Source organism: Ictalurus punctatus, chromosome 25 (assembly GCF_001660625.3).
Source record: "Ictalurus punctatus breed USDA103 chromosome 25, Coco_2.0, whole genome shotgun sequence".
Lineage (NCBI taxonomy): Eukaryota > Metazoa > Chordata > Actinopteri > Siluriformes > Ictaluridae > Ictalurus > Ictalurus punctatus.
This window is the reverse complement of record NC_030440.2, coordinates 12,649,772-12,670,064: the sequence shown is the minus strand read 5'-3', so window position 1 is coordinate 12,670,064 and position 20,293 is coordinate 12,649,772. Positions and strand designations below refer to the sequence as shown.

At 41.0% G+C, this 20,293-nt stretch overlaps 2 protein-coding genes across 2 annotated transcripts; one reads left to right on the top strand and one right to left on the bottom strand.

The window, feature by feature from the left end:
* Positions 1–3,337: 3,337 nt before the first annotated feature.
* mcm3 (minichromosome maintenance complex component 3) lies at positions 3,338–14,058 on the bottom strand. Its single transcript, XM_017456660.3, has 17 exons — positions 13,854–14,058; positions 13,434–13,546; positions 12,814–13,022; positions 12,537–12,667; positions 11,716–11,954; positions 11,375–11,483; positions 9,015–9,168; positions 8,660–8,791; positions 7,360–7,568; positions 7,026–7,200; positions 6,692–6,818; positions 6,251–6,401; positions 5,853–5,993; positions 5,488–5,597; positions 5,301–5,389; positions 5,115–5,199; positions 3,338–3,930 (listed from the first exon to the last, which is right to left on the bottom strand). Exons 1-17 carry the CDS (start codon positions 13,926–13,928, stop codon positions 3,732–3,734), a joined length of 2,448 nt encoding a protein of 815 aa, XP_017312149.1. The 5' UTR covers positions 13,929–14,058; the 3' UTR covers positions 3,338–3,731.
* Positions 13,989–19,100, top strand: paqr8 (progestin and adipoQ receptor family member VIII). Its single transcript, NM_001200190.1, is given in 3 exon segments — positions 13,989–14,502; positions 15,294–15,418; positions 16,341–19,100. A coding segment is annotated over 1 exon segment (1,071 nt). The 5' UTR covers positions 13,989–14,502; positions 15,294–15,418; positions 16,341–16,349; the 3' UTR covers positions 17,421–19,100.
* Positions 19,101–20,293: the final 1,193 nt, after the last annotated feature.

Genomic DNA, 20,293 nt, shown 5'->3' with positions numbered 1-20,293 from the left:
CTGACTTTGAAAGAACTGTAGATAATGTTTCTTTTAAACTGTGTTAATTAAAAACACCTTGGACAAAGAATGCTGTAGAGGATTGTACCTGAGTGTTGTATGTTAGAGCTAAGTAAATCCATGTCACTGAGACCTATTTTACATTACATTAATGGTATTTGGCAGACACCCTTATCCAGAGCAACTTACATTTATCTCATTTATATAACTGAGCGATTGAGCATTAAGGGCCTTGCCCAAGGGCCCAGCATTGGTAGTTTGGCAGTGCTGGGGCTTGAACTCCTGACCTTCTGATCAATAACCCAGAGCCTTTAACCACTGAGCCACTCACTGTTAGGCTCACTGTTGACTTGAGAGCATACTGATGAAAGTCCAAATTAAGGAAAAGATATTTTACCCTGGTTTCTCATGTTTAGAGGCCCAAGACTAGGGCCACAAAAAGTTCAGATTTAAGGTGAGTAACCATTTTCTTACCCTGTAAATGCTTGATTTTATTCCTGTTCTGAGCTATTCACAAAAGTCTATCATCTAGTGTAACCGAGTAATGAGTATCACCGCTGATATACTGATCACCATGTTCTATTGTACACACTAAAGGCAAACATCATGAATGGAGTGATGTATCGAGACATTCATATTAGAGGAGAATTTAATCTCAATGGCCAAGAAACTGAATCTGGGGAGATTCTGGGTGATTCAACAACACAATGACCCTAAACATTGGGTTAAACACAAACATAATATATATATATACATATATATATATTACATATATATATTGGGATTATATGATCCAGAAAAACTGTTCTCCCAGAGGAAGTGTTTCTCCAAGCATTGTAGTTATCAAGGTTATGTGTAAGTGACAGGATTGTGCACATTTAGGTCTACAGTTTCCTCCAGCACAAGCAGCTTCTAGCAGACATGATGTCGCCCACTTTGCATGAATGTAGGTCACTAAAATGCTGATTGACTTCTTATAACACAGCTGGCAACGAATGCTAAAACCACAACAGGAGATACGATCACATGAGTCATTCTCGGACGATAATAATAATCGTAAATTTATCGTAATAAAAATAATAATGCTTTTGGTATTCAGATCTCTTCTGTTTTTTTGCAAACTTTATTGTGTTATAGATTTAATTTAAAATGGATTAAATTGACATTTTTTTCCTATCCATGTAGACATAATAATCTATAATGGAAAAGCAAAAACAATGTTTTTGTTTGTTTTGTTTTGTTTGTTTGTTTGTTTGTTTTAGAAATTGGTGCAAATCTATTAAAAATGAAAAACTTAAATCTCTCATTTAAATAAGTATTTAGACCCTTGACTAAGGTACTCAAATTGAGCTCATGTGCATCCTATTTGCTTTAATTGTCTTGAGTTGTCTTCAGAACTGTGGCAAATTCATCTGATACGACATGATTTCGAAAGGCACACACTTGTGTGTAAAAGGTCCCATAATTGCATGCCAAACCATGAAGCCAAGCTCTGTAGAACTCCATGATCAAATTGTGTTAAGACATAGATCTGGGCAAGGGTATAAAACCATTTATAAAGCTTTGAATGTTCCCAGGAGCATCGTTGTGAAATGGAAGAAGTTAGGAACCACCAGACTCTTCTTAGAGCTGGCCTTCTGGCCAAATTCAGTAACCGGGCTAGAAGGTCATGGAGGTGACCAGCTTCAGAAGACCTCTGCAAAGGTTCATCCAATTGGCTTATGATGGCAACAAGCTTTCCAGTTCCTTCTGCTGAAAAGCAGCCCCAAAGTATGATGCTACCACCACCATGCTTGATCATATGAATGGTGTTACCTGAGTGTAGAGCTGTATTTGGGTTGCGCTTAGAGTTCTGCTCAAAGAGTTGAATTTTTGGCTCAGCAGACCAGAGGACAACCATCTCATAAATATTCCATCAATCAGGCCTTTATGGTAGAGTACCTAGACGGAATCCACTCCTGAGTAAAATCATATAGCAGGCATATCAAGGAATCTGACAGCATGAGGAAAAAGATCCTCTGAACTGATGAGCCCAAAATTCAACTCTTTGAGCAGAACTTCAAGCGCAACCCAAATACAGCTCTACACCCAGGTAACACCATTCATATGATCAAGCATGGTGGTGGTAGCATCATGCTTTGGGGCTGCTTTTCAGCAGGAGGAACTGGAAAGCTTGTTGCCATCATAAGCAAATTGGATGGAGCAAAATAGAAGTAAACTGTTCAGGAGAACCTGTTCCAGTCAGCCAGAAATCTGCATTTAGGTTAAAAATATATGGTCCAACTGCACAATGAGTTAAAGCACAGGGGGAAAACTGCAAAGGAGTGGCTTGTTGAATCAAAGCCCAGATTTAAATCCAGTGGAAAATGTGTAACATGACCTGAAAATTGCTGTCGACCAAAATTCTCGATCTAATTTGTTATAGAGTTGTTATAGAGAAAATTTCTATTGAGGAATGGAAGAAAATCCCCAAATCTAAAGGCGCAAAGCTCACAGACGCACATCTGAGACAACTCAAGTCTGTAATCCACACTGAGGAGGTGAACACTTATCAAGTCTGAGGACATGTAAATACTTTCATTTTATTTCTGAGACACTTGAAAAGCAGCAGGGGGGAAAATCCCACTCGGATACAATTCAATTTGATGTTGCAGTACATCAAAAAGAGAAATACTCCTTGAGTGGGTGAAAACTGCATCTCAGTTATATCTGATAGTAATAGTGTACCGTTTATGATGTCAGTGTACTGAGGTGATATCCGTAAGTGACCCTGCCGTTTAAACAAGACCCCTACGCATAAGAAATTGCATACTCTGTGGAGATGCACATAATCTTGTTAAGGTGGTGTGGGACTGTGTGTGTGAGTGAGTGTGTGCGAGTGCTTGGGAAGTACTGCATTACTTATAACACAGCAGAGTTCCAAGCACTGATACATCAGCTACACTTTCACTATGACACACCAGTCGCGTCTGTTTCTACCCCCAGTGCTTATCGCTTCAGTCTGAGGCCAGTGGAGGAAAGGTGACAGTGACAGTGGGCAACTCCCCAGCAAAAAAATCATATCTGGAATTAAAGATACGTGACTGCTCTTGCGTCTCACAGACATTCATGATTTACATTCAGAAACAGGATTTCTGTTTGTATAGTATTTAAGAAAGATTGTAATGTATATGTTGGAACTGTCCATTTTGCCCAGCAACAAAAGTCACAAAACCACAGGTATGCTTCTGGAGTTTGATTTTTTTGTTTGTACGTTTTTGCTTCTTTTTTAATTATCTGAGTCATTGAATTACACTCTAAACCTGGTAAGAAACAAAACAGTCAATCAAGCCTAAAATCAGGTGACAGCTAATTTATTTTTTCCATTGAACTGAAACATTAACTTCTTTTGAGTAATAGACAATAGACAACACACACACACACACACACACACACACACACACACACTTGTCACCACTTACTTAATTCAAAGACTGAATTTAAAAAAAAAAAAAAGGTCAACTAAATGAAATACACATACATTTTACATACAAAAAAAACAACCACAGATAAAATAATGCAAATCACAATTTAAAAGAAATAAAAGAATGAATATAGATGTGCATGTGAATTACAACAAATAAAACCTTACATATCCAAATACATATCTGCAACAAAAACAAGTCCACACTCTGCAGTGTTATCACTTTCTCCCTTTTCTCTTTCCATCCTTAGTTTTTTTTTTCCCCTCATTAGATGAGGAAGATGATGTCATCAGCTACCATGACCTGGTTGTCGTCCTGCATGCGTGCGAGAGCTGCTCGGACCTCGGCCTGCTCGAACGGAGCGGATCGGTTCTTGTTGATGTCTCCCATCAGAGCGTTCATGCCCACGGACTGAGCGTGTGCGGTGCGGAAGACCTCCAGCAATGCGGCTTTGAACTCCTTCAGCCTGCAAAACACACACGTCAGATTCTATGGCACAAGAATACACACACACACACACACACACACACACACACACACACACACACACACACACACACACACACGCCCCCATTTCATTACGGGGGGACAGACACACTTTTTGTGTGAACTGTCTGGGGGTGGAGCATGCCACATGCCCCTTGAGAGGGCTGTCTGTCTGCACTTTCAACACCACAATTAGGCAGCTCTGCTCACGGCTCGCTCTCTTCTCAGCTGAATCAGGGGACATGAGGTTGTCAGGGCAGTTATCCCCCAGTGTTATTGTAGGACCTCCCCAAGCCAATGTCGTCCCAAGTTTTCAGTCTTCTCTGATCAGCGATCTGTCACAGTGCAATGACAATCTGACGCGAGGTGGTCTACGCCGCACACATTCATTCGATATTACAGTTTTAACATGCATTCCACCCTGGGTTCGAGTGTCTTGCAGTGACCCTCGGGCTCGGATCTTTTGAACAGGCAATACCATCAGTATGACGGAGTGGGTATTCTCGTTCCTATAGCGTGAAGCACATGCAACGTTGAGTCCTCTTTGAAAGGGACCGTCTGGGTTACACATGTAACCCTGTTCCCTGTGCGTAGCTTTGTCATACTGGGGCATATCCTGCGAATTGCGTCTTCGCTTCAGATAATAGAGGCTGATGACGTGGTTCACAGGTGCCATTTTATAGTCATGAGATACGTGAAATTGTCACGTCACCTGACCACGGCAGGCCTATAAATAGGCGTGATTTCACACAGACTTCAGATACCAGTCATGCGTGAGGGCGTTTCCCACAGCGTGAAGCTCACGCAACGTCTCGTTCCCTTCTCAGGGAACAGGGTTACATGCGTAACCCAGATGTTTTCTCTATAAAGGACACTTGCATAAAAACGTAAAGAAAACATCAGACAAAACTGTCTAAGTCTAGAGTAATCTGTGGCTACTGGGACTGTTAAAATAGTTTGCTGTTCAAATACAATTACAACTTTCTAATAGTTTGTAATTGAAGGCAATCCTGTGTTCTATTTTTAGTTGTATATTGAAGTCTATTAAAACATGTGTTCCCTTTGTAAATGACCCACGTGTACCTTTATGGAGGTAATTTGCTGTTTATTTTCTATTTATTTGTATTTGGTTGCTGCGACTCTTCATTGTGCTTTGCAACCCACCTATCCACTGATAGCTCTGCGTGGCCATTTTGCTCAGGCGTCTCCATGGGCTCCTCACTGGGCCTTGCAGAAGCTGGAGATTGGACTGAACACAAGAAAAAAATAATGTAAGTATATTAGCATATAAAAAAAGTAATGTCATCAGATCAAGCCACTATGATAATGAGATGGTGCAACTCTGCTCACTCTGAGGTACATCTGCCGAGGTGGTGAAGTCATACGGGTCATACGGTTCACTGCTTTGTGACGGCCTGCGCTCAGTCGAACGTCGCCTCCTAGAGGACAGAAAGCACATTCAAAACTTAATGCTTCAAAACGAGGGTAAATATCTGCTTCCTAACAACAGATTAAACGTAGATTTAAGTGTTCTGACCTCTTCCTTTGTTGTCTGGGGGTGCCCTGATCTTCCTCCTCTTCTTCCTCATCCTCAGAGGTCACATCATGCTCTCCCTGTCTGGCACGCTTCTTCTCCTTCTCCAGAACCTAGAGGATCAGAAGGAATGATTACTATCTAACGAATCACTAGGCATACCAGTTTTCTTCACTAAGTGTTACTGACATTCTGATTACACTGTCCTTTTTTTTAATGGTTTATAAGGCGCTTATAAAATGTGGACATTATGCCAAAATGTTATTAACACCACTCATTAACACCACATGACATTAACACTCATGACATTAACACCACTCATTATTACACGTTAATGGTGTGTGCAGGTCCATGGAAAACCTGCTAACCTTTTTGAAGTAGGCGAACTGAACCAGCTCCACAGCCACCTCTGTGTCCTCGAGCTCCACAGCTTTGCTCATACGGGCCTTGGCATGGGCCGTGGCCAGACGGATCAAAGTCTCCAGAGTCCTGACGGTCACCGGGGAGGTCTGGTGGAGGGAGAAAAAGGTCACATATTAAACCCACGAAGGCAAATTAACAGCAAAAACAAGGTCACTGCCAGAGGCATAGCTTGTTCTGGTGTCCTTTTAAAAAAAAACAAAAAAAACAAAAAAAAAAAAAAACACCTGCAATAATTGATTGCTATAACTCAAAAATTAAATTGGAAGATCTTGTGGCTTATGAGAATCAACATCAAACTGACAAGCAAGAAAGAGATAGAGCGTGTGCGCTTTGCTTTCCTCACCCGAGCAATGTCCGAGCCCAGCTGCTCCTGGTTCCGCAGTCGTGTGTACTCCTCTGCGATGTGATCGGCTGCTTCTTGGGTCAATACGGGAGAAATCACCTTGGCAACGTGGATGTACTTCCTCATGAACTCTTTGCTTACCACTCGTCCCCTAAAAAATGAAAAAAAAACCAGAAGCCCTATGTATCACACACTTTCTTCTTCTTCGTGGAGTCGTAATTAACTCATTTAATTTCATGCACAATAAGAAACTCAATCAGCTTGTGGACTACAAACAGTATAAACACATGGATATGGATATGGGATAGAACACAGGAAGCACTAATAATATATTAACATAACACCACATGACATCACTAACATTTAAACACTCGTGTAAACTTGTTAAACTGGTCACAATGCTGCGTCACTTTGTCCAGACCAGATTTCAACAATGTTTACCTCTGTCTCCGGTTGCCATGGAGAAGATGGTTGTGTTTCTCATAAACCTGTAGCTCCTCCTCTTCCTCTTGTGCCATATCGGGGTCCTCAGTGGCCAACACATCCACTGTACCACCCAGAGCCCATGCTGGAACACATCAAGGGAGAGCAGAAGAGGGTGTAATTATACAATACTTGCCGTGTGACTTCACTTAAAATTAACTAACAAATATCATGGTGCTTGGCTCAGCCAAGGTAGATTTACTGAGTAAGGACACATCTAAATCTGGTCTTAATTTAATTGCTAAGTTTTGCAACCCAAGGTCTCAACTGAATAGTTGAAGTGAATGAGTACCTGCTCCTTCTTGCTCGCGAGGGTCACGGTAGCGGTGCATGCGCAGAACGTGGTCAGAGATCTCACGATCCTGCTCGGCATCCATCTGATCCAGCACGATGAAGAGCAAGTCGAAACGGGACAGCAGAGAGTCCTGCAGCCCGATGTTCTCCATGGGAGTCTTATACTGGTCATACTGCAGAGAGACAGCAAGACAGAGACAGTCACACTAACTGTTGTGGATCCATAACCAAGAGGTCTTTACAGTCGTACTAGATGATCCATATACTGTAGAAATGGTAGTTTTGTTTATATGAGCGGGTGAGCATACCAATCATTTTTATAAAGGACTCACCCGGCCATAGACAGGGTTGGCTGCTGCCAGGACGCTGCAGCGGGCATTCAGACGAGCATGAATGCCCGCCTTGGCGATAGTGACACGCCCCTGCTCCATGACTTCGTGAATCGCAGTGCGGTCGATGTCCGACATTTTGTCAAATTCGTCAATGCAGACCACGCCTCGATCAGCCAGCACCATGGCACCAGCCTCCAGCTGCCGCTCACCTATAAGACAAGAGCGTACAACACAGAGTGAGATTTCCATTGGGTTTCCATAATTACAACACTGACTGTTTTACTGTAAAAATGATAACGGTCCATGAAGACGTGGTTTGCGAACACCTCCGAGATGAACAGGAACACCAACTGATCAAAGACCTCCTCATCTCACTAATGCTCTTGTAGCTGAATGAACATAAATCCCCACAGCCACGCCCCAAAATCTAGTGAAAAGCCTTCCTAGAAGAGTGGCGCTTGTCATAATGACAAAGGGGAATACATCTGGAATGGGATGTTCAACAAGCACAACTGGCTGTGACGGTCAGGTGTCCACATACTTTTGGCCATATAGTGCAGATATACAGGCCCATTGGGTATGTTTGCCTTGTTTTGTTTTTTTCAACCGATATTGATTTTTTATAACCGACACCGATTATTTGCATGTTTATGTTCCAGATAACGGATATGCAGAACCGATATTTATTTACTGTTTTACTTCTGTTTGACACACCGATAAAAACATCACTCAACTGAACAAACTGTTTTATTTACAACAATTTGAGTGATTCTCACTTCCTTCTTATTCATACATCAATATATAGAGCGCTCTGAAAGAGAGCAAAAAATAAAAAAATGAAGTGCACTGTTACTAAAGTGTCCTTTTTTTTATTTTTTTAAATAAAAGCTTTGATGAGGTAAACAGTTTATGTGACTCTGTGAGTTTGTCTATATTTCATAGTATCAAACATTTATGCAACACAACTCATTTGTGCATTAATGTCCGGAGGTCCTGTATGCAATTCTCGAAACACCCACGAGAACCATGTATCGGTGGAGCCGATATAACAAAATTGATATCCGAAAAATGCTTAAATATCGCGAAAAATATCGGCAAAAAACAATTAACAGTCCATCTCTTTTTTTTGCTGCAGAACCCAGATTATGCAAACCTTAGCACTCAAGTTATACTCACCAGCCACTTTAATAGGAACACCTGTACACCTGAACATTTATGCTATCACTCAAGCAGCCAATCATGGAGCAGCAGGACAATACATAAAAGCATGCAGATTCAGTTAATGTTCATGCTGCAGTACCTGTCTCCTGGTCTGTGGTGACAGCTGCAGTGAGACCAACACCTGATGAGCCACGGCCTGTGGTGGGAATTGCGCGAGGGGCTGTTTGCAGCACATAGCGCAGCAGCTGTGACTTTGCTACAGACGGATCCCCTGGCAAATGAAAGAGAACCGTTTACGTTACATCACATTGCCAATACGCAGTCGTTCCAAACCTTTAATTAAATCATTCAAGACTAGAGTGCGATTTTTCTCGCTAGGTTCAAACAGCATGTGCAAACTTCATTTTACGATATCTAGGCTCTTCCGAGCTTAATTTCTAAGGTTCGAAAACATGAGTTTCTGTGAATTGTAATAGCCCATTTGTAATACAGACCTATGAGGAGGACATTGATGTCTCCACGGATGCGTGATCCATTTTCTAGGACCTTCTCTACTCCACCCAGCAGCATACACAGAATAGCCTTCTTAATGTACTCATGACCATGGATACTGGGAGCCAAAGAGCGGGCCAACTGGTCAAACACATTCTGTACAAGAACATGAGGGACAGCCATAAATTTACGACATTATTAATGATTTTACTGTGAACAGTAGTGTCATACGTGTACATCATATATATATATATATATATATATATATATATATATATATATATATTTCAGGCATTTTAGCCGACTTTGGAGCTCCATTTCTGCTACGGAGCTCATTATGTTAGGTCAGACACGTTGTTTATTCAATCAACACTTTGGGAGAATTTCTCAATTTATTTATTTATTTTTAAGATATGCTGAACCTGTAGTACAACACCAATTCCGCAAAAGTTGGGACAGCATGGACAATGCAAAAAAACAAACAAAAAGAGTCGTTTGAAAATTCAGTTCACCCTGTACTATATTGAAGACACATTATTAACACATTTGATGTTTTACTTTGTGAATTTAATTTATTTTTGAAAATGTACACATTTCAAATCTGATGACCGCAACACACTCCAAAACAGTTGGGACAGTTGACACTGTGTAACATCACTTTCTTTTAATAACACTTTTTAAGCGTTTGGGCGCTGAGTGAAGACACCAGTTGGTTAAGTTTAGCAAGCGGAATTTTCCCCCATTCATCCATTATGCATTTCTTCAGCTGCGCAACTGTACGAGGCCTTCGTTGCCTTATTTTTGCGCTTCATAGTGCACCACACATTCTCAATCAGAGACAGGTCAGGACTGCAGACAGGTCATGCTAGCAGCCGCGCTCTCTGCTTACGCAACCATGCGCTTGTAATCTGGGCAGAATGTGCTTGGCGTTGTCCTGCTCTGGATGGCAGCATATGTTGGCAGGAAAGGTTTACCAAAGTATTCCCGAGCCCATGTCAGGATATCCATTACAGACCCATGACGGTTTTTAAGACAGTGACGTCCGAGGGATCAGAGATCATGCGCATTCAGAAGTGGTTTTCTTGCCCTTTACAAACCAAGATTTGTCCGGATTCCTCGAATCTTTTAATTATATTGTGCACTATAGAAGGTGAAATGCCCAAAATCCTACCGATTTATCTTTGGGGAATGTTGTTCTCAAAGTGTTGGATCATTCGCCGACTCATCTGTTGGCAGATTGGCGAGCCTCGACCCATCTTTGCTCTTGAAGATCTAGGCCTTTTTTGGAGGCTCCTTATACAGTGTAATATGATTAGACGATTGCCTCACCTGTTTCACGTCACCTCCTTATTTCAACTCGTCACATCGCTATTAGTCCTAAATTGCCCCTGTCCCAACTTTTTTGAAACCTGTTGCATGCATCAATTTCAAAATAAATGTTTACCTTCAAAAAAACTGTGTAGTTGATTAGATAAAACATCACATACGTTGCCTTCATACGTTTTTTGTTTAAATTCAAGTCAAAGTACATTTACAAGTCACTCCTATGTTTTTAATAGCATTTTCCATACTGTCCCAACTTTTTCTGAATTGGGGTTGCACATTTTGTTTACAATATTAAACCTCGTTGTGCATTTTTGTCTGTACAAAATGAAATAAATCATTGTTTTGCATTGTTTATGAAATTAAAAAGGAGTCTTTTCTGTCAGAGTTTTGCAAAAATGGTGACATCAGCATCGTGAATCAAATTGAACCATGACCAAAGTGTATTGTTACACCCTTAGTCGTAACCCATCACAGGCTCTCCAGTCTAAATTGTGCAGTGTTTCCCACACCTATGTGATACTTTTGTGCTGTGCCCAGGTATTCTGCACACCTTGCTTCCAGTTTGGCAGTGACAGAGCGGAGGATCCAGGTAGATGACCCAATTAAATGAAATATTCTTAGTCTTTATTATCTCTAACATGTCAGATCTATTGGTCACATGCGTTGCAAATGAAATATCTGTAATGAGCAGAAATCTACAACGAGATAGCCAGGAAATTGGCAAACTCTACACCAGGAAATAGGTCTTGACTTCCTGAACATGAATGTGACCATAACATCAGGAAGGAAGCTACTGATAACATTTCAGACAAATGACCTCAACTCTGTCTCGATCAATTACAAAAATGTAATCAGTTCATCTGCTTGTTACGTTGAAACTTTTTCTTGAGATTACATGCTGATGAGAATATCAGTCAGAGTAAGGACAACCATAAAACAGAACATCTCCGCCACCTAGTGGCGGAATAATTTACATTAAATACCAGGACATGATCTCTGATCTCCACCCAATGTGTTGCAATGTCCACATCCTCACCTTGGTTCGAGACTTGCTGAAGTTCTTGATCTTCACCACGTCATCGGCAGAGAAGTACTGAATGACCTCTTTGCTCATCTGCTTCACTTGGCAAGCTATCATGATGGTCCTAAATGTAGGAGAAACAAAGGGAGAAATAAGCATGCTCAGAAACTAGTGGCTGTTGATTAGACACCCAGTCCCTACATATCAACGTCAATATTCTAACTCTACTACTGATAATATCGGTGTTAAAATCAATGAGGACTGATGGACTAGCCAATACTCCCCACAGTGTGTACATAAAGTGTTCAGTGGTCATGTTCCATATCTAACAAATATTGAAAGAGTTCTTGTGGTACCTGAAGGTGCCAGAGGTGAAGCCTCCCTTCTTGCCTGGCAGGCAGCGGTAGGTGCCAATTATCTGCACACGGTCTCCTGGCTTGGCAGTGTCCACCAAGTCGTTGTCCAAGATGATGTCCACCGAACGGGGCAGCTGGCCAGCCGGAGCCTTCTCAGGCATCTCCTGCACTGTGATGGTCTGATGGTCTTTATAGATGGACAGACCAAACTCTGTCTCCAGGGGGTTGTTCTCCTCATCCTGGAAAGAAAATCAAACTGGTTATGTTTGAAGTAGATGCAATATAGTAGGGATGGGCGATATCTTATCGTTTGTGATATACCGGTAGAAATTCTCCCCACAATAAGTATTAGTCTTCCTGCGACAATAACAATAAAGCCTAGTTGATGAAGTATTTGTGTGCAACGATGTGCTACCCATTCGCAGCTCACATGCAGAGTGAAAACGAGTACGCTGGAAGGTGGACGTGATGCCGAGGAGGAGTTTATCGCTAAACGAGGAGCTACCTCTACAATCAGGAACTCGATTGGTTACAGAAAATCACTTTTACTTTTAGATCAATGTTTATGTTCCTGAGACTCTCAAGATCACAGCTATCACTTGTAGCCAAAAACAGTGGTGAATGGTACTATATTTATATCATCACTGATATCATTATCACAATAAATACCAGAAAATATTGTGATATAGTTTTAAGTCCACATCACCCATCCCTACCATATAGTTTATCTTTTTTCTGTAGGACCAAATTCACTAGTGCCAGCCTTTTCTCTCGCAAATCAAATTTCACATGTGTAACAGATGTACACAAATGAGGAATACCTTAGTGGGGTAGATGGCGCTAGAAGGGAAGGCATCCAGTGAGGTCATGTCTGTGTATTTGCGCTCCAAACTCTTCTTGGTGGCCGGGCAATAATGGACACTTCGTACTACCTTGGGGCGCACAAGAGAGCCTAGAATACAAAGAACAAAAAGATTTTTTTTTGTTCTGTAACTGTACTGTTATAACATGTTTCCACATTACTATGCATACAACTGTTTAACCTGACAATGTTTCCAGTCTTGTTTCTGTCTTATAATTTAACAAGCTGTGACATACATTTGGTGACGATGCCCTCCACACACACCATGCAGCCCAGCAGGCGGGAGGTGAGGGTACGAGGTGTGACATGTTTGTTCCCAAAGCTGCCCTCCAGTCCAATAAAAAACTCCTCGAACTGCTTGGCGTAGGTGGCATCGACAGAGGCAACCAAATCCTTCAGAGCACGCTGGAACGCCAGGAGCTCCTCGAAAGCGTTGTTCAACAGTCTGTAAACAGAGGACTGTTATAAAAACCATAAACTCTCAACTTCTTTAGGTTTTTTTTTTTTTTTACCTTGAATCCTGTTATTCCGCACACAATCCAACATAGTAAGCGTCCACTTTTATTTTGCCCTCTCCATCATGTTTGCCAACATATACCAAAACAGCATAAAATAGTGCACAAGTAAGCAAAGTGGGTCATACCTTATGTCTATGAATATGCAAATTATTTTGTGACGCCATAAGTTGCATAACCAACAACAGAGGAAACATGCAGGAGGAAAGTTCACACTTTGCATTAAGATATCTGATATATGTTGGCAAAAAAAAGCCGACATGATGAGAGGGAGAAATAAAAGTGGACATAATTTGGCTTGTGTGGGGATAAAAGAAAAGTTAAAGGACAGAAAAACCTACTTAGCAGCGCGTGCTTCGTTGCGTCGCCGCAGGTCGTTGATGTTGACGATGAGGCGGACTTTATTCTCACTGATCATGTCGCGCACTTTACTCTGATAGATCCCCTGATCCTGCTGTAGAGCATAATTAAAATAAAATAAAAAGCTATATTATGCAAATATGCGCTGATGTAGGAGAGCAGCTTCTCCTTCCCAAGGCCCAGCCTCAAGTGTGCTTAGCGCACGTGCAAACAAAAAGAATATCATATCTAGTCACACTTTAATCTGCTCAATCAACTGACTCTACAATACATTTCCAAATGTGATAAGACACAAAGCATGGCAAAGTAAAACAATATCCTCCATCATGGCTACCAGCGACAGCGAGGAGACTTTTTTTGTTCTAAAAGCCGAAACAATGGTGTAGAAGAAGAATACTTACATCATCATCGAGGAAATCAAGGTAATCTCTCTGAGCTTCCCTCATCTCATGATCATCCACAACTTCGGCAGCCATCTTATATAATCCGGCTAATAAAAATTATAATATACTTCTACCAAAAAAGAAACAGAAGCACCGAGTGAGTATCCGAATCTGCTCTGCTCCGCGCTGACTTTTTCGCGCCACACGGAGTTCTGACGCTACACCGATATGCGCTCTGATTGGTCAACGTGCCGTCGACCTGTTTTAATATTCCGAGTTCTGAATCAGGCGCCCAATCAAAAACAGCGCGCGCTTGCATCCGCTTTCAGGATTTCGCGCGAAAAGTTGAGAGTGGTGCGCATGCGCTGAACGACCCGGAAGCCTTTGTGTTGTGTTAAAAGGCTTCATCTTGTGAACCACGACAGTTACAAGTTGAACAAACGTTACGTTAACATCTCATCTTCTTTATTACTTACCTTGTATTAAACCTTGTATGAGCAAAACTCTTTGTTAAAAGAAAAAGACAAGAAATAGTACTCATTAGTCATGGTAGACTGTTTTGTTATTAGGAAATAACAAAATACAGTGCACTACATGGACAGTTGACCTTCACATCCATATGTGGTTCTCCAACAAACTGTTGCCACAAAGTTGGAAGTAAACAATGGTATATGATGTTTTTGTATGCTTTAGTATTGCAATTTCCCTTCCCTGGATTTAAAAGGCCCAAACCTGTTCCTGCATGACTTTGATCCTGTGCACAAAGCGAGCTATATGAAGACATGGTTTGTTACGCTTGGAGTGAAAGAACTCAAGTGAAAGAACTCAAAATTTTTAAGTTCATATATCAATTTCTTTAAAACAAATACACTTAAATATAACAAAAAAATTAACTTAAACTTGTTACATGTAAGTGTATTTGGCTTAAAGAAATTGATTTATCAACGTAAAAATTTTGAGCTAATTAGATTCCTCAAATATTTTGAGTTAAATGAACTTATTCGATTTTACAGTGTGAGTGCTTCTGAGGCTGTAGTGATACCACTGGATATTCTGATTTTCAAAAGTTAAAAAATACAAATTTCCCACAGCACAGTTGAATGAAATGTGTTAGAGCTCTGTGAAGCAGGACATAAATTTGGATTTTAAAAAAAAAGAAGAAGAAAATAGTAGTAGGGGATCTTGAAAAATTCATGAAAAGAAGAATAAACAAATCCACAATACTAATCTCTTAATGGTGGTTTCCAATTTCAGATTCCATTTACTGTTTATAGATCTTCATATTTAGTGCATAATAGATTATAATATAATAGTTTATAATAGATATTTAAATATAAAACATATCTCTATGTATATTCTATAGATATTTAAAGTGTCATTTTTTGCACTGTAGCACTTTTGTACTTCCATGTAGATTAACTGATGTTCATGGGTGGTGAAACTTGTTACTCCTCCCAGCTCCCGAAACTGCTCAGCTTTCAGCTTGCCTCACCAGTTCAGCTGTGGACTCGCCCGAGGCCGAATCCCTCCATCGCTGGGGATATGTGTACACTTACAAACGCTGGACATAACCCAGAAAGGAGGTCAGTTTATTATTTTTTTATCCATGAGTGAACAGTGGCTGTCCAACGGTGTCAGCAAACACAGGTGAGGTCCTATATATGAGATATCAATCATTTTACTTAGAAGCTAGAATGTTAGTTAAAATAAAATTTTCCATACTGTATTTTATTTATTTGTTTATTTATTTCTTTTTAAAAAATGTGCACATTGATTTAGTAGAAGCCTTAAATCTAGCTCAGAGTGGGATGTTTGATTGTGTCTTTTTAAGTCTTTTGGTATTGAAGTTTGGTTGTGAGACAAAAAGTCTAACAATGAATAGCCTGTATACAGTATATCTTATTAGTGAAGTGTACTGTAATATGAGGTACTCTAGTTACCCATTGAAACAGTACAAGCAGCACTTAAGGCTAGATGTTTCTTGTCATGAAAAGACATTTCCATTGTGCAAGCTAGGTGGGGCAACCAGGCAATGCCTATTATCTACATAAGCATGGAGAGCTGGTGTGTGTTCACGCTAGTGTGATGGATAAGACAAAGGGAGTGTTTACGGACACTTCAGCTGTTTCTGGTTTACCTGACAACCGATTTATACAAGTAGCTATATGCTTAAAACCATGGATCTGCAAGAGTTGTTTTTTTTTTTTTTTTTTTTTTTTTTTTTTTATAAAGATTTCAAGTAAATTCTTGAAATTTAACTTGAAATCATTGGCAACGAATAGGAATACAAAATAGCCACAAAGCAGTCACTTGAACTACAAATTATCTAATTCAAATGTGAAAATGTGCTGCCTCTGATGTTTGGTGTACACAAGCTGCAGGTGTATGCACAGTCCTAACTGGCATTTTGCTTTCCATCTAAATATTACCTACCCTCATACGTTCCTTTTCTCAACACCACCTCTTACTCTGTTTTTGATCCTGGTATTTTTTTTTCCTCTCCAGCTGATCACTATGTCAAGTGGAGTTTTAGGCCGTCTGAGCACCCTGACACTCAACATTAAGCAGGTAGTTGGCCTGCCTCATCTTTCCCCCTCCCTTCATTCCTTGCCCTCCCTTCAGGCTACAGTGGAAGTCTCAAACGTGCCCAGCCTGTTCCGTGAGCCCTACATTCAATCAGGCTACCGTCCAGTAGGCCAGCCATGGCACTGCTATGCACTCAGCCTCTTTCAACGCCACAATGAGTTGCTGAATGTCTGGTCACATCTTCTGGGGGTACCTGCTGTGCTACTACGCTTCTGGCTCTTTGCCGCCACAAGAAGCTTGACTCTTGACGCCTCATCGCTGCCCCTCTTCCTCTACACCCTTTCGGCTCTGACCTACCTCACCTGTAGCACGCTAGCCCACTTGCTCCAGTCTCACTCAGAGCTATCCCACTACTCCCTCTTCTTCTTGGATTATGTCGGCGTTGCTGTGTATCAGTATGGATCGGCGTTGGCTCATTATTTCTACTGTGCTGAGGAGGAGTGGAAGCAGAGCCTGGTGGGGGCACTGTTCCTGCCTGGCGCTGCTCTCCTGGGCTGGTTATCATGTGCCAGCTGCTGCTTCGCCAAGTTGCACTATCGCCGTCCATACCCGCTGCGCAGGAAGATCTTCCAGATTGTGCCCACTAGCCTGGCGTACATGTTGGATATCAGCCCTGTGGCACTCCGACTAGCCAGGAGACCCTGCCATGAGCCTGTGCTAGTGCTGCACGCCCTGCAAGTGGCCTTCTTCCTGATGGCTGCCTTCTTCTTCTCGTGCCCGGTGCCTGAGCGTTTTTTTCCAGGAAAGTGTGATATTGTAGGTCACGGGCACCAGATCTTTCACATCTTTCTGGTCATGTGCACCATGTGCCAAATGGAGGCTGTTTTTAAGGACTTCTTAGTGCAGAGGAGCTTGGTAGTGCATGTGCATGGAGAGTGGAGCCTCTGGCTGGCTGTAGGCTCTTTCTTTGTCCTGGTGCTGTGCAGTATTCTGACAGCAGCTCGAATGAGGCAGAGAGTCCAAAGGCAGTTGCAAAAAGAAAGATTGAAGAGCGAATGAAATAAAATTTGGTTTTAGGGAGTTTACCTCCAGTTCTTGAGGGCTACTAAACTGTGCTGTTCTCGAACACACACCAGATATACAAAGGACATCGGTGAACATTAATAATGTTACACCCTTTTTTTTTAATAATAGGTAATATATGAATGATCAGAACATGCAGTCCCCTTCTGAGTATTTTATGTTATTGGGATACTGCACAACAAGAGTAAGAATATGCCTTGTGACAATCTGTCATAGAGAACAGATCTATACCAGGCTATGCTGTATGTTGTGACCTTAGTGCTATCTAGTTTGAGAATGAATGGGAACCATAATGTGTGTTTGCATATGTTTCTAATGCTTACATGTGTTTGATTGAAGTATGGACACATCATCACATTTAACTGTACAAGTACTTGATAATGCAAAAATCATAGCAAATCACAAGTTTGGGGACACAACACCATCCCACACATATGTGATTCTTATATTAGATATTTATTTATGGTATTTGGCAGAGTGATTTACAATTGTCTCAATAATACAACTGAGCAGTTGAAGGTTAAGGGTCTTGTTCAAGGACCCAGCATTAGCAGTGCTTGTCAGCGCTGTGATTTTAACTCACAATCTTCTGATCAGAAGTCCAACACCTTAACCGCTGAGCTACCACTTCCCTAAATAGCCCTAAACTGTGGCCACAAAGTTGGAAGTGCAGTATTGTGCAGCATGTCTTTATATGCTGTAGCATTACAATTTCCTTTCACTGGAAATAAGAGGTCCAAACATGTTCCAAGGTTGTAGTGGAAAAACTTGAGTGTCTTGAACAGAGCCCTGTCCTCAATCTGGAATCCTGACTGTACCCCAGACCTCCTCACCCAACATCAGTGCCTGATCTCACTAATTCTCTTCTAGCTGAATAATCACAAATCCCCACAGCCACACCCCATAATCTAGTGGAAAGCCTTCCCAGAAGAGTGGAGGTTATCATAACAGTAAAGGGGGAATGAATCTGGAATGGGATGTTCAACAAACACATATGAGTGTGATGGTCAGATGTCCACATACTTTTGACCACAGAGTGTATGTAACATCATTATTCAGTAACATTTATTCAAGGGCAATTATGTTAATTGGACTCACATAGAGCCATCATGTACTGACATGTATTTTAAAACTAATGTACAAGAGTCCTCATAATAATCAGTTTCAGTTGCTTTTGGTCAGTTTACAATAATTTAAAGTAGTTGTCTCACATGTCTCGCATTATGTGTTTATGGGTCTGTGTGTGGCCTATTTTCTCCTAATCCTTTTCAGCCTGGGCCCAATTAATCACTTAAAAAGAACACAGGAATCAAGTTAGATTTGGATTTAGTGCTATCGGGAGGAGGAATGTTTGAACAAAGAAATGAATTTTATTTTGTGAGACTGGTTTTTACCAAAGAGCCTTTCAGATGCTGGCTCGTGAAATTACCAGATCAGATTTAATCAGATTTACCTCAGACCGCAAGAATGTTCCCCTGTTCTCTGTACAACTGTTAACCGAGGCAGGCAACATATCCACCAAAACATGTGTACACAGGTTTGGGGTTGGTTGAACATGACATGATTTGTTTGTAAGTTTGTTCTTTATTTCTAGTTATAATGTACTGTATTTAATTAAAGAATTATTATTACCTCAGCCAGTTGGTAAAGATAGAAGACTATATGAACTTTTTTTTAGTTATAATGTACTGTATTCAGCTGACCGCGTGTTTTCCATGTGATGCAGAGTATTGATTTTGAAATAGGTTTTCAATTCTGCTAATGGGGTCCTAATGAAGCTCAAAACCATCTCCACTGTGAACCCAAGATGAAACTGTAAACAACACTTAAATAAAGTAGATCATTTCATGATATTAAACAGTGCATTGTCATGGCATGATGTAGACACAGCAGTATGAAAATAATATTGTTATTATTGTATTGTACATTATTCATGCTTATAATCATATTATGCAAACTGCAAGAGTATGTAACAGCCACAGTGAGGGGTGAATCTCAGAGAGTCTCTGCAACACTGCAGACAGGGTCCAGTTACCCACTAACACAAAATAAACCCTGTGTCCAATATGAAATCAATGGCAGTTAATTGGGTACGTGCCCTTACCAGTTACAGACACAATCTATGGTCGAACTTTTGTATGACACCTGACTAATACACACATTTGGGGTTCTTCCCTAAACTGTTGCCAGAAAGTTAGAAGCACACAATTGTATAGGATGTTTCTGTACGCTGGAGCATTACAGTTTCCCTTCACTGTAACTAAGAGGCCCAAACCTGTTCCAGTATGACAATGCCCCTGTGACCAAAGCGAGCTCCATGAAGACATGGTGTGTTAAGTTTGGTGTAGAAGAACTCGAGTGTCCTGTGCAGAGCCCTGACTTCAACCCCACTGAATGACTTTGGGAGGAAAAGGAGCACTAATTGCACCCCAGGCAGGGGCGTAGTTTCCATAACCCCGCCCAATAATCAGAACTAGCAGTAACAACCATTCCCCCCCACACACATTCCCCACCCCCCAATTATTATAGCATGATCACCTGAAACATATGTAGAAACAATTTATTTTGTAACGTTATTGTGCAAGTTGGTATCGCCCAAATATTGCCTCGCAACAGATGATTGATGGATGCATGGGTAGATACAAAGAAAGATAGATAAGCAGAGGATAATTATGCAAAGACACTGCAGGTATAAAAGCTGATTTTTTTTTCAGCAATTTATACAGTTTTTTAATTCAATTAAAAATGATCAGGAAGGATACCCATTCACACTTCACTACGCCCATGACCCCAGACCTCCTCACCCAACATCAGAACCTGACCTCACTAATGCTCTTGTAGCTGAATGA

Excerpts from the sequence above, each read along its gene's own strand:
- mcm3 (XM_017456660.3), bottom strand. The coding sequence starts at position 13,928 with ATGGCTGCCGAAGTTGTGGATGATCATGAGATGAGGGAAGCTCAGAGA. Across the intron at positions 11,955-12,536 it reads GCGCCATCTACCCCACTAAG|GATGAGGAGAACAACCCCCT; the intron begins GTATTCCTCATT and ends TTTTCTTTCCAG. Across the intron at positions 5,994-6,250 it reads TGGGCTCGGACATTGCTCGG|ACCTCCCCGGTGACCGTCAG; the intron begins GTGAGGAAAGCA and ends TCCCTCCACCAG.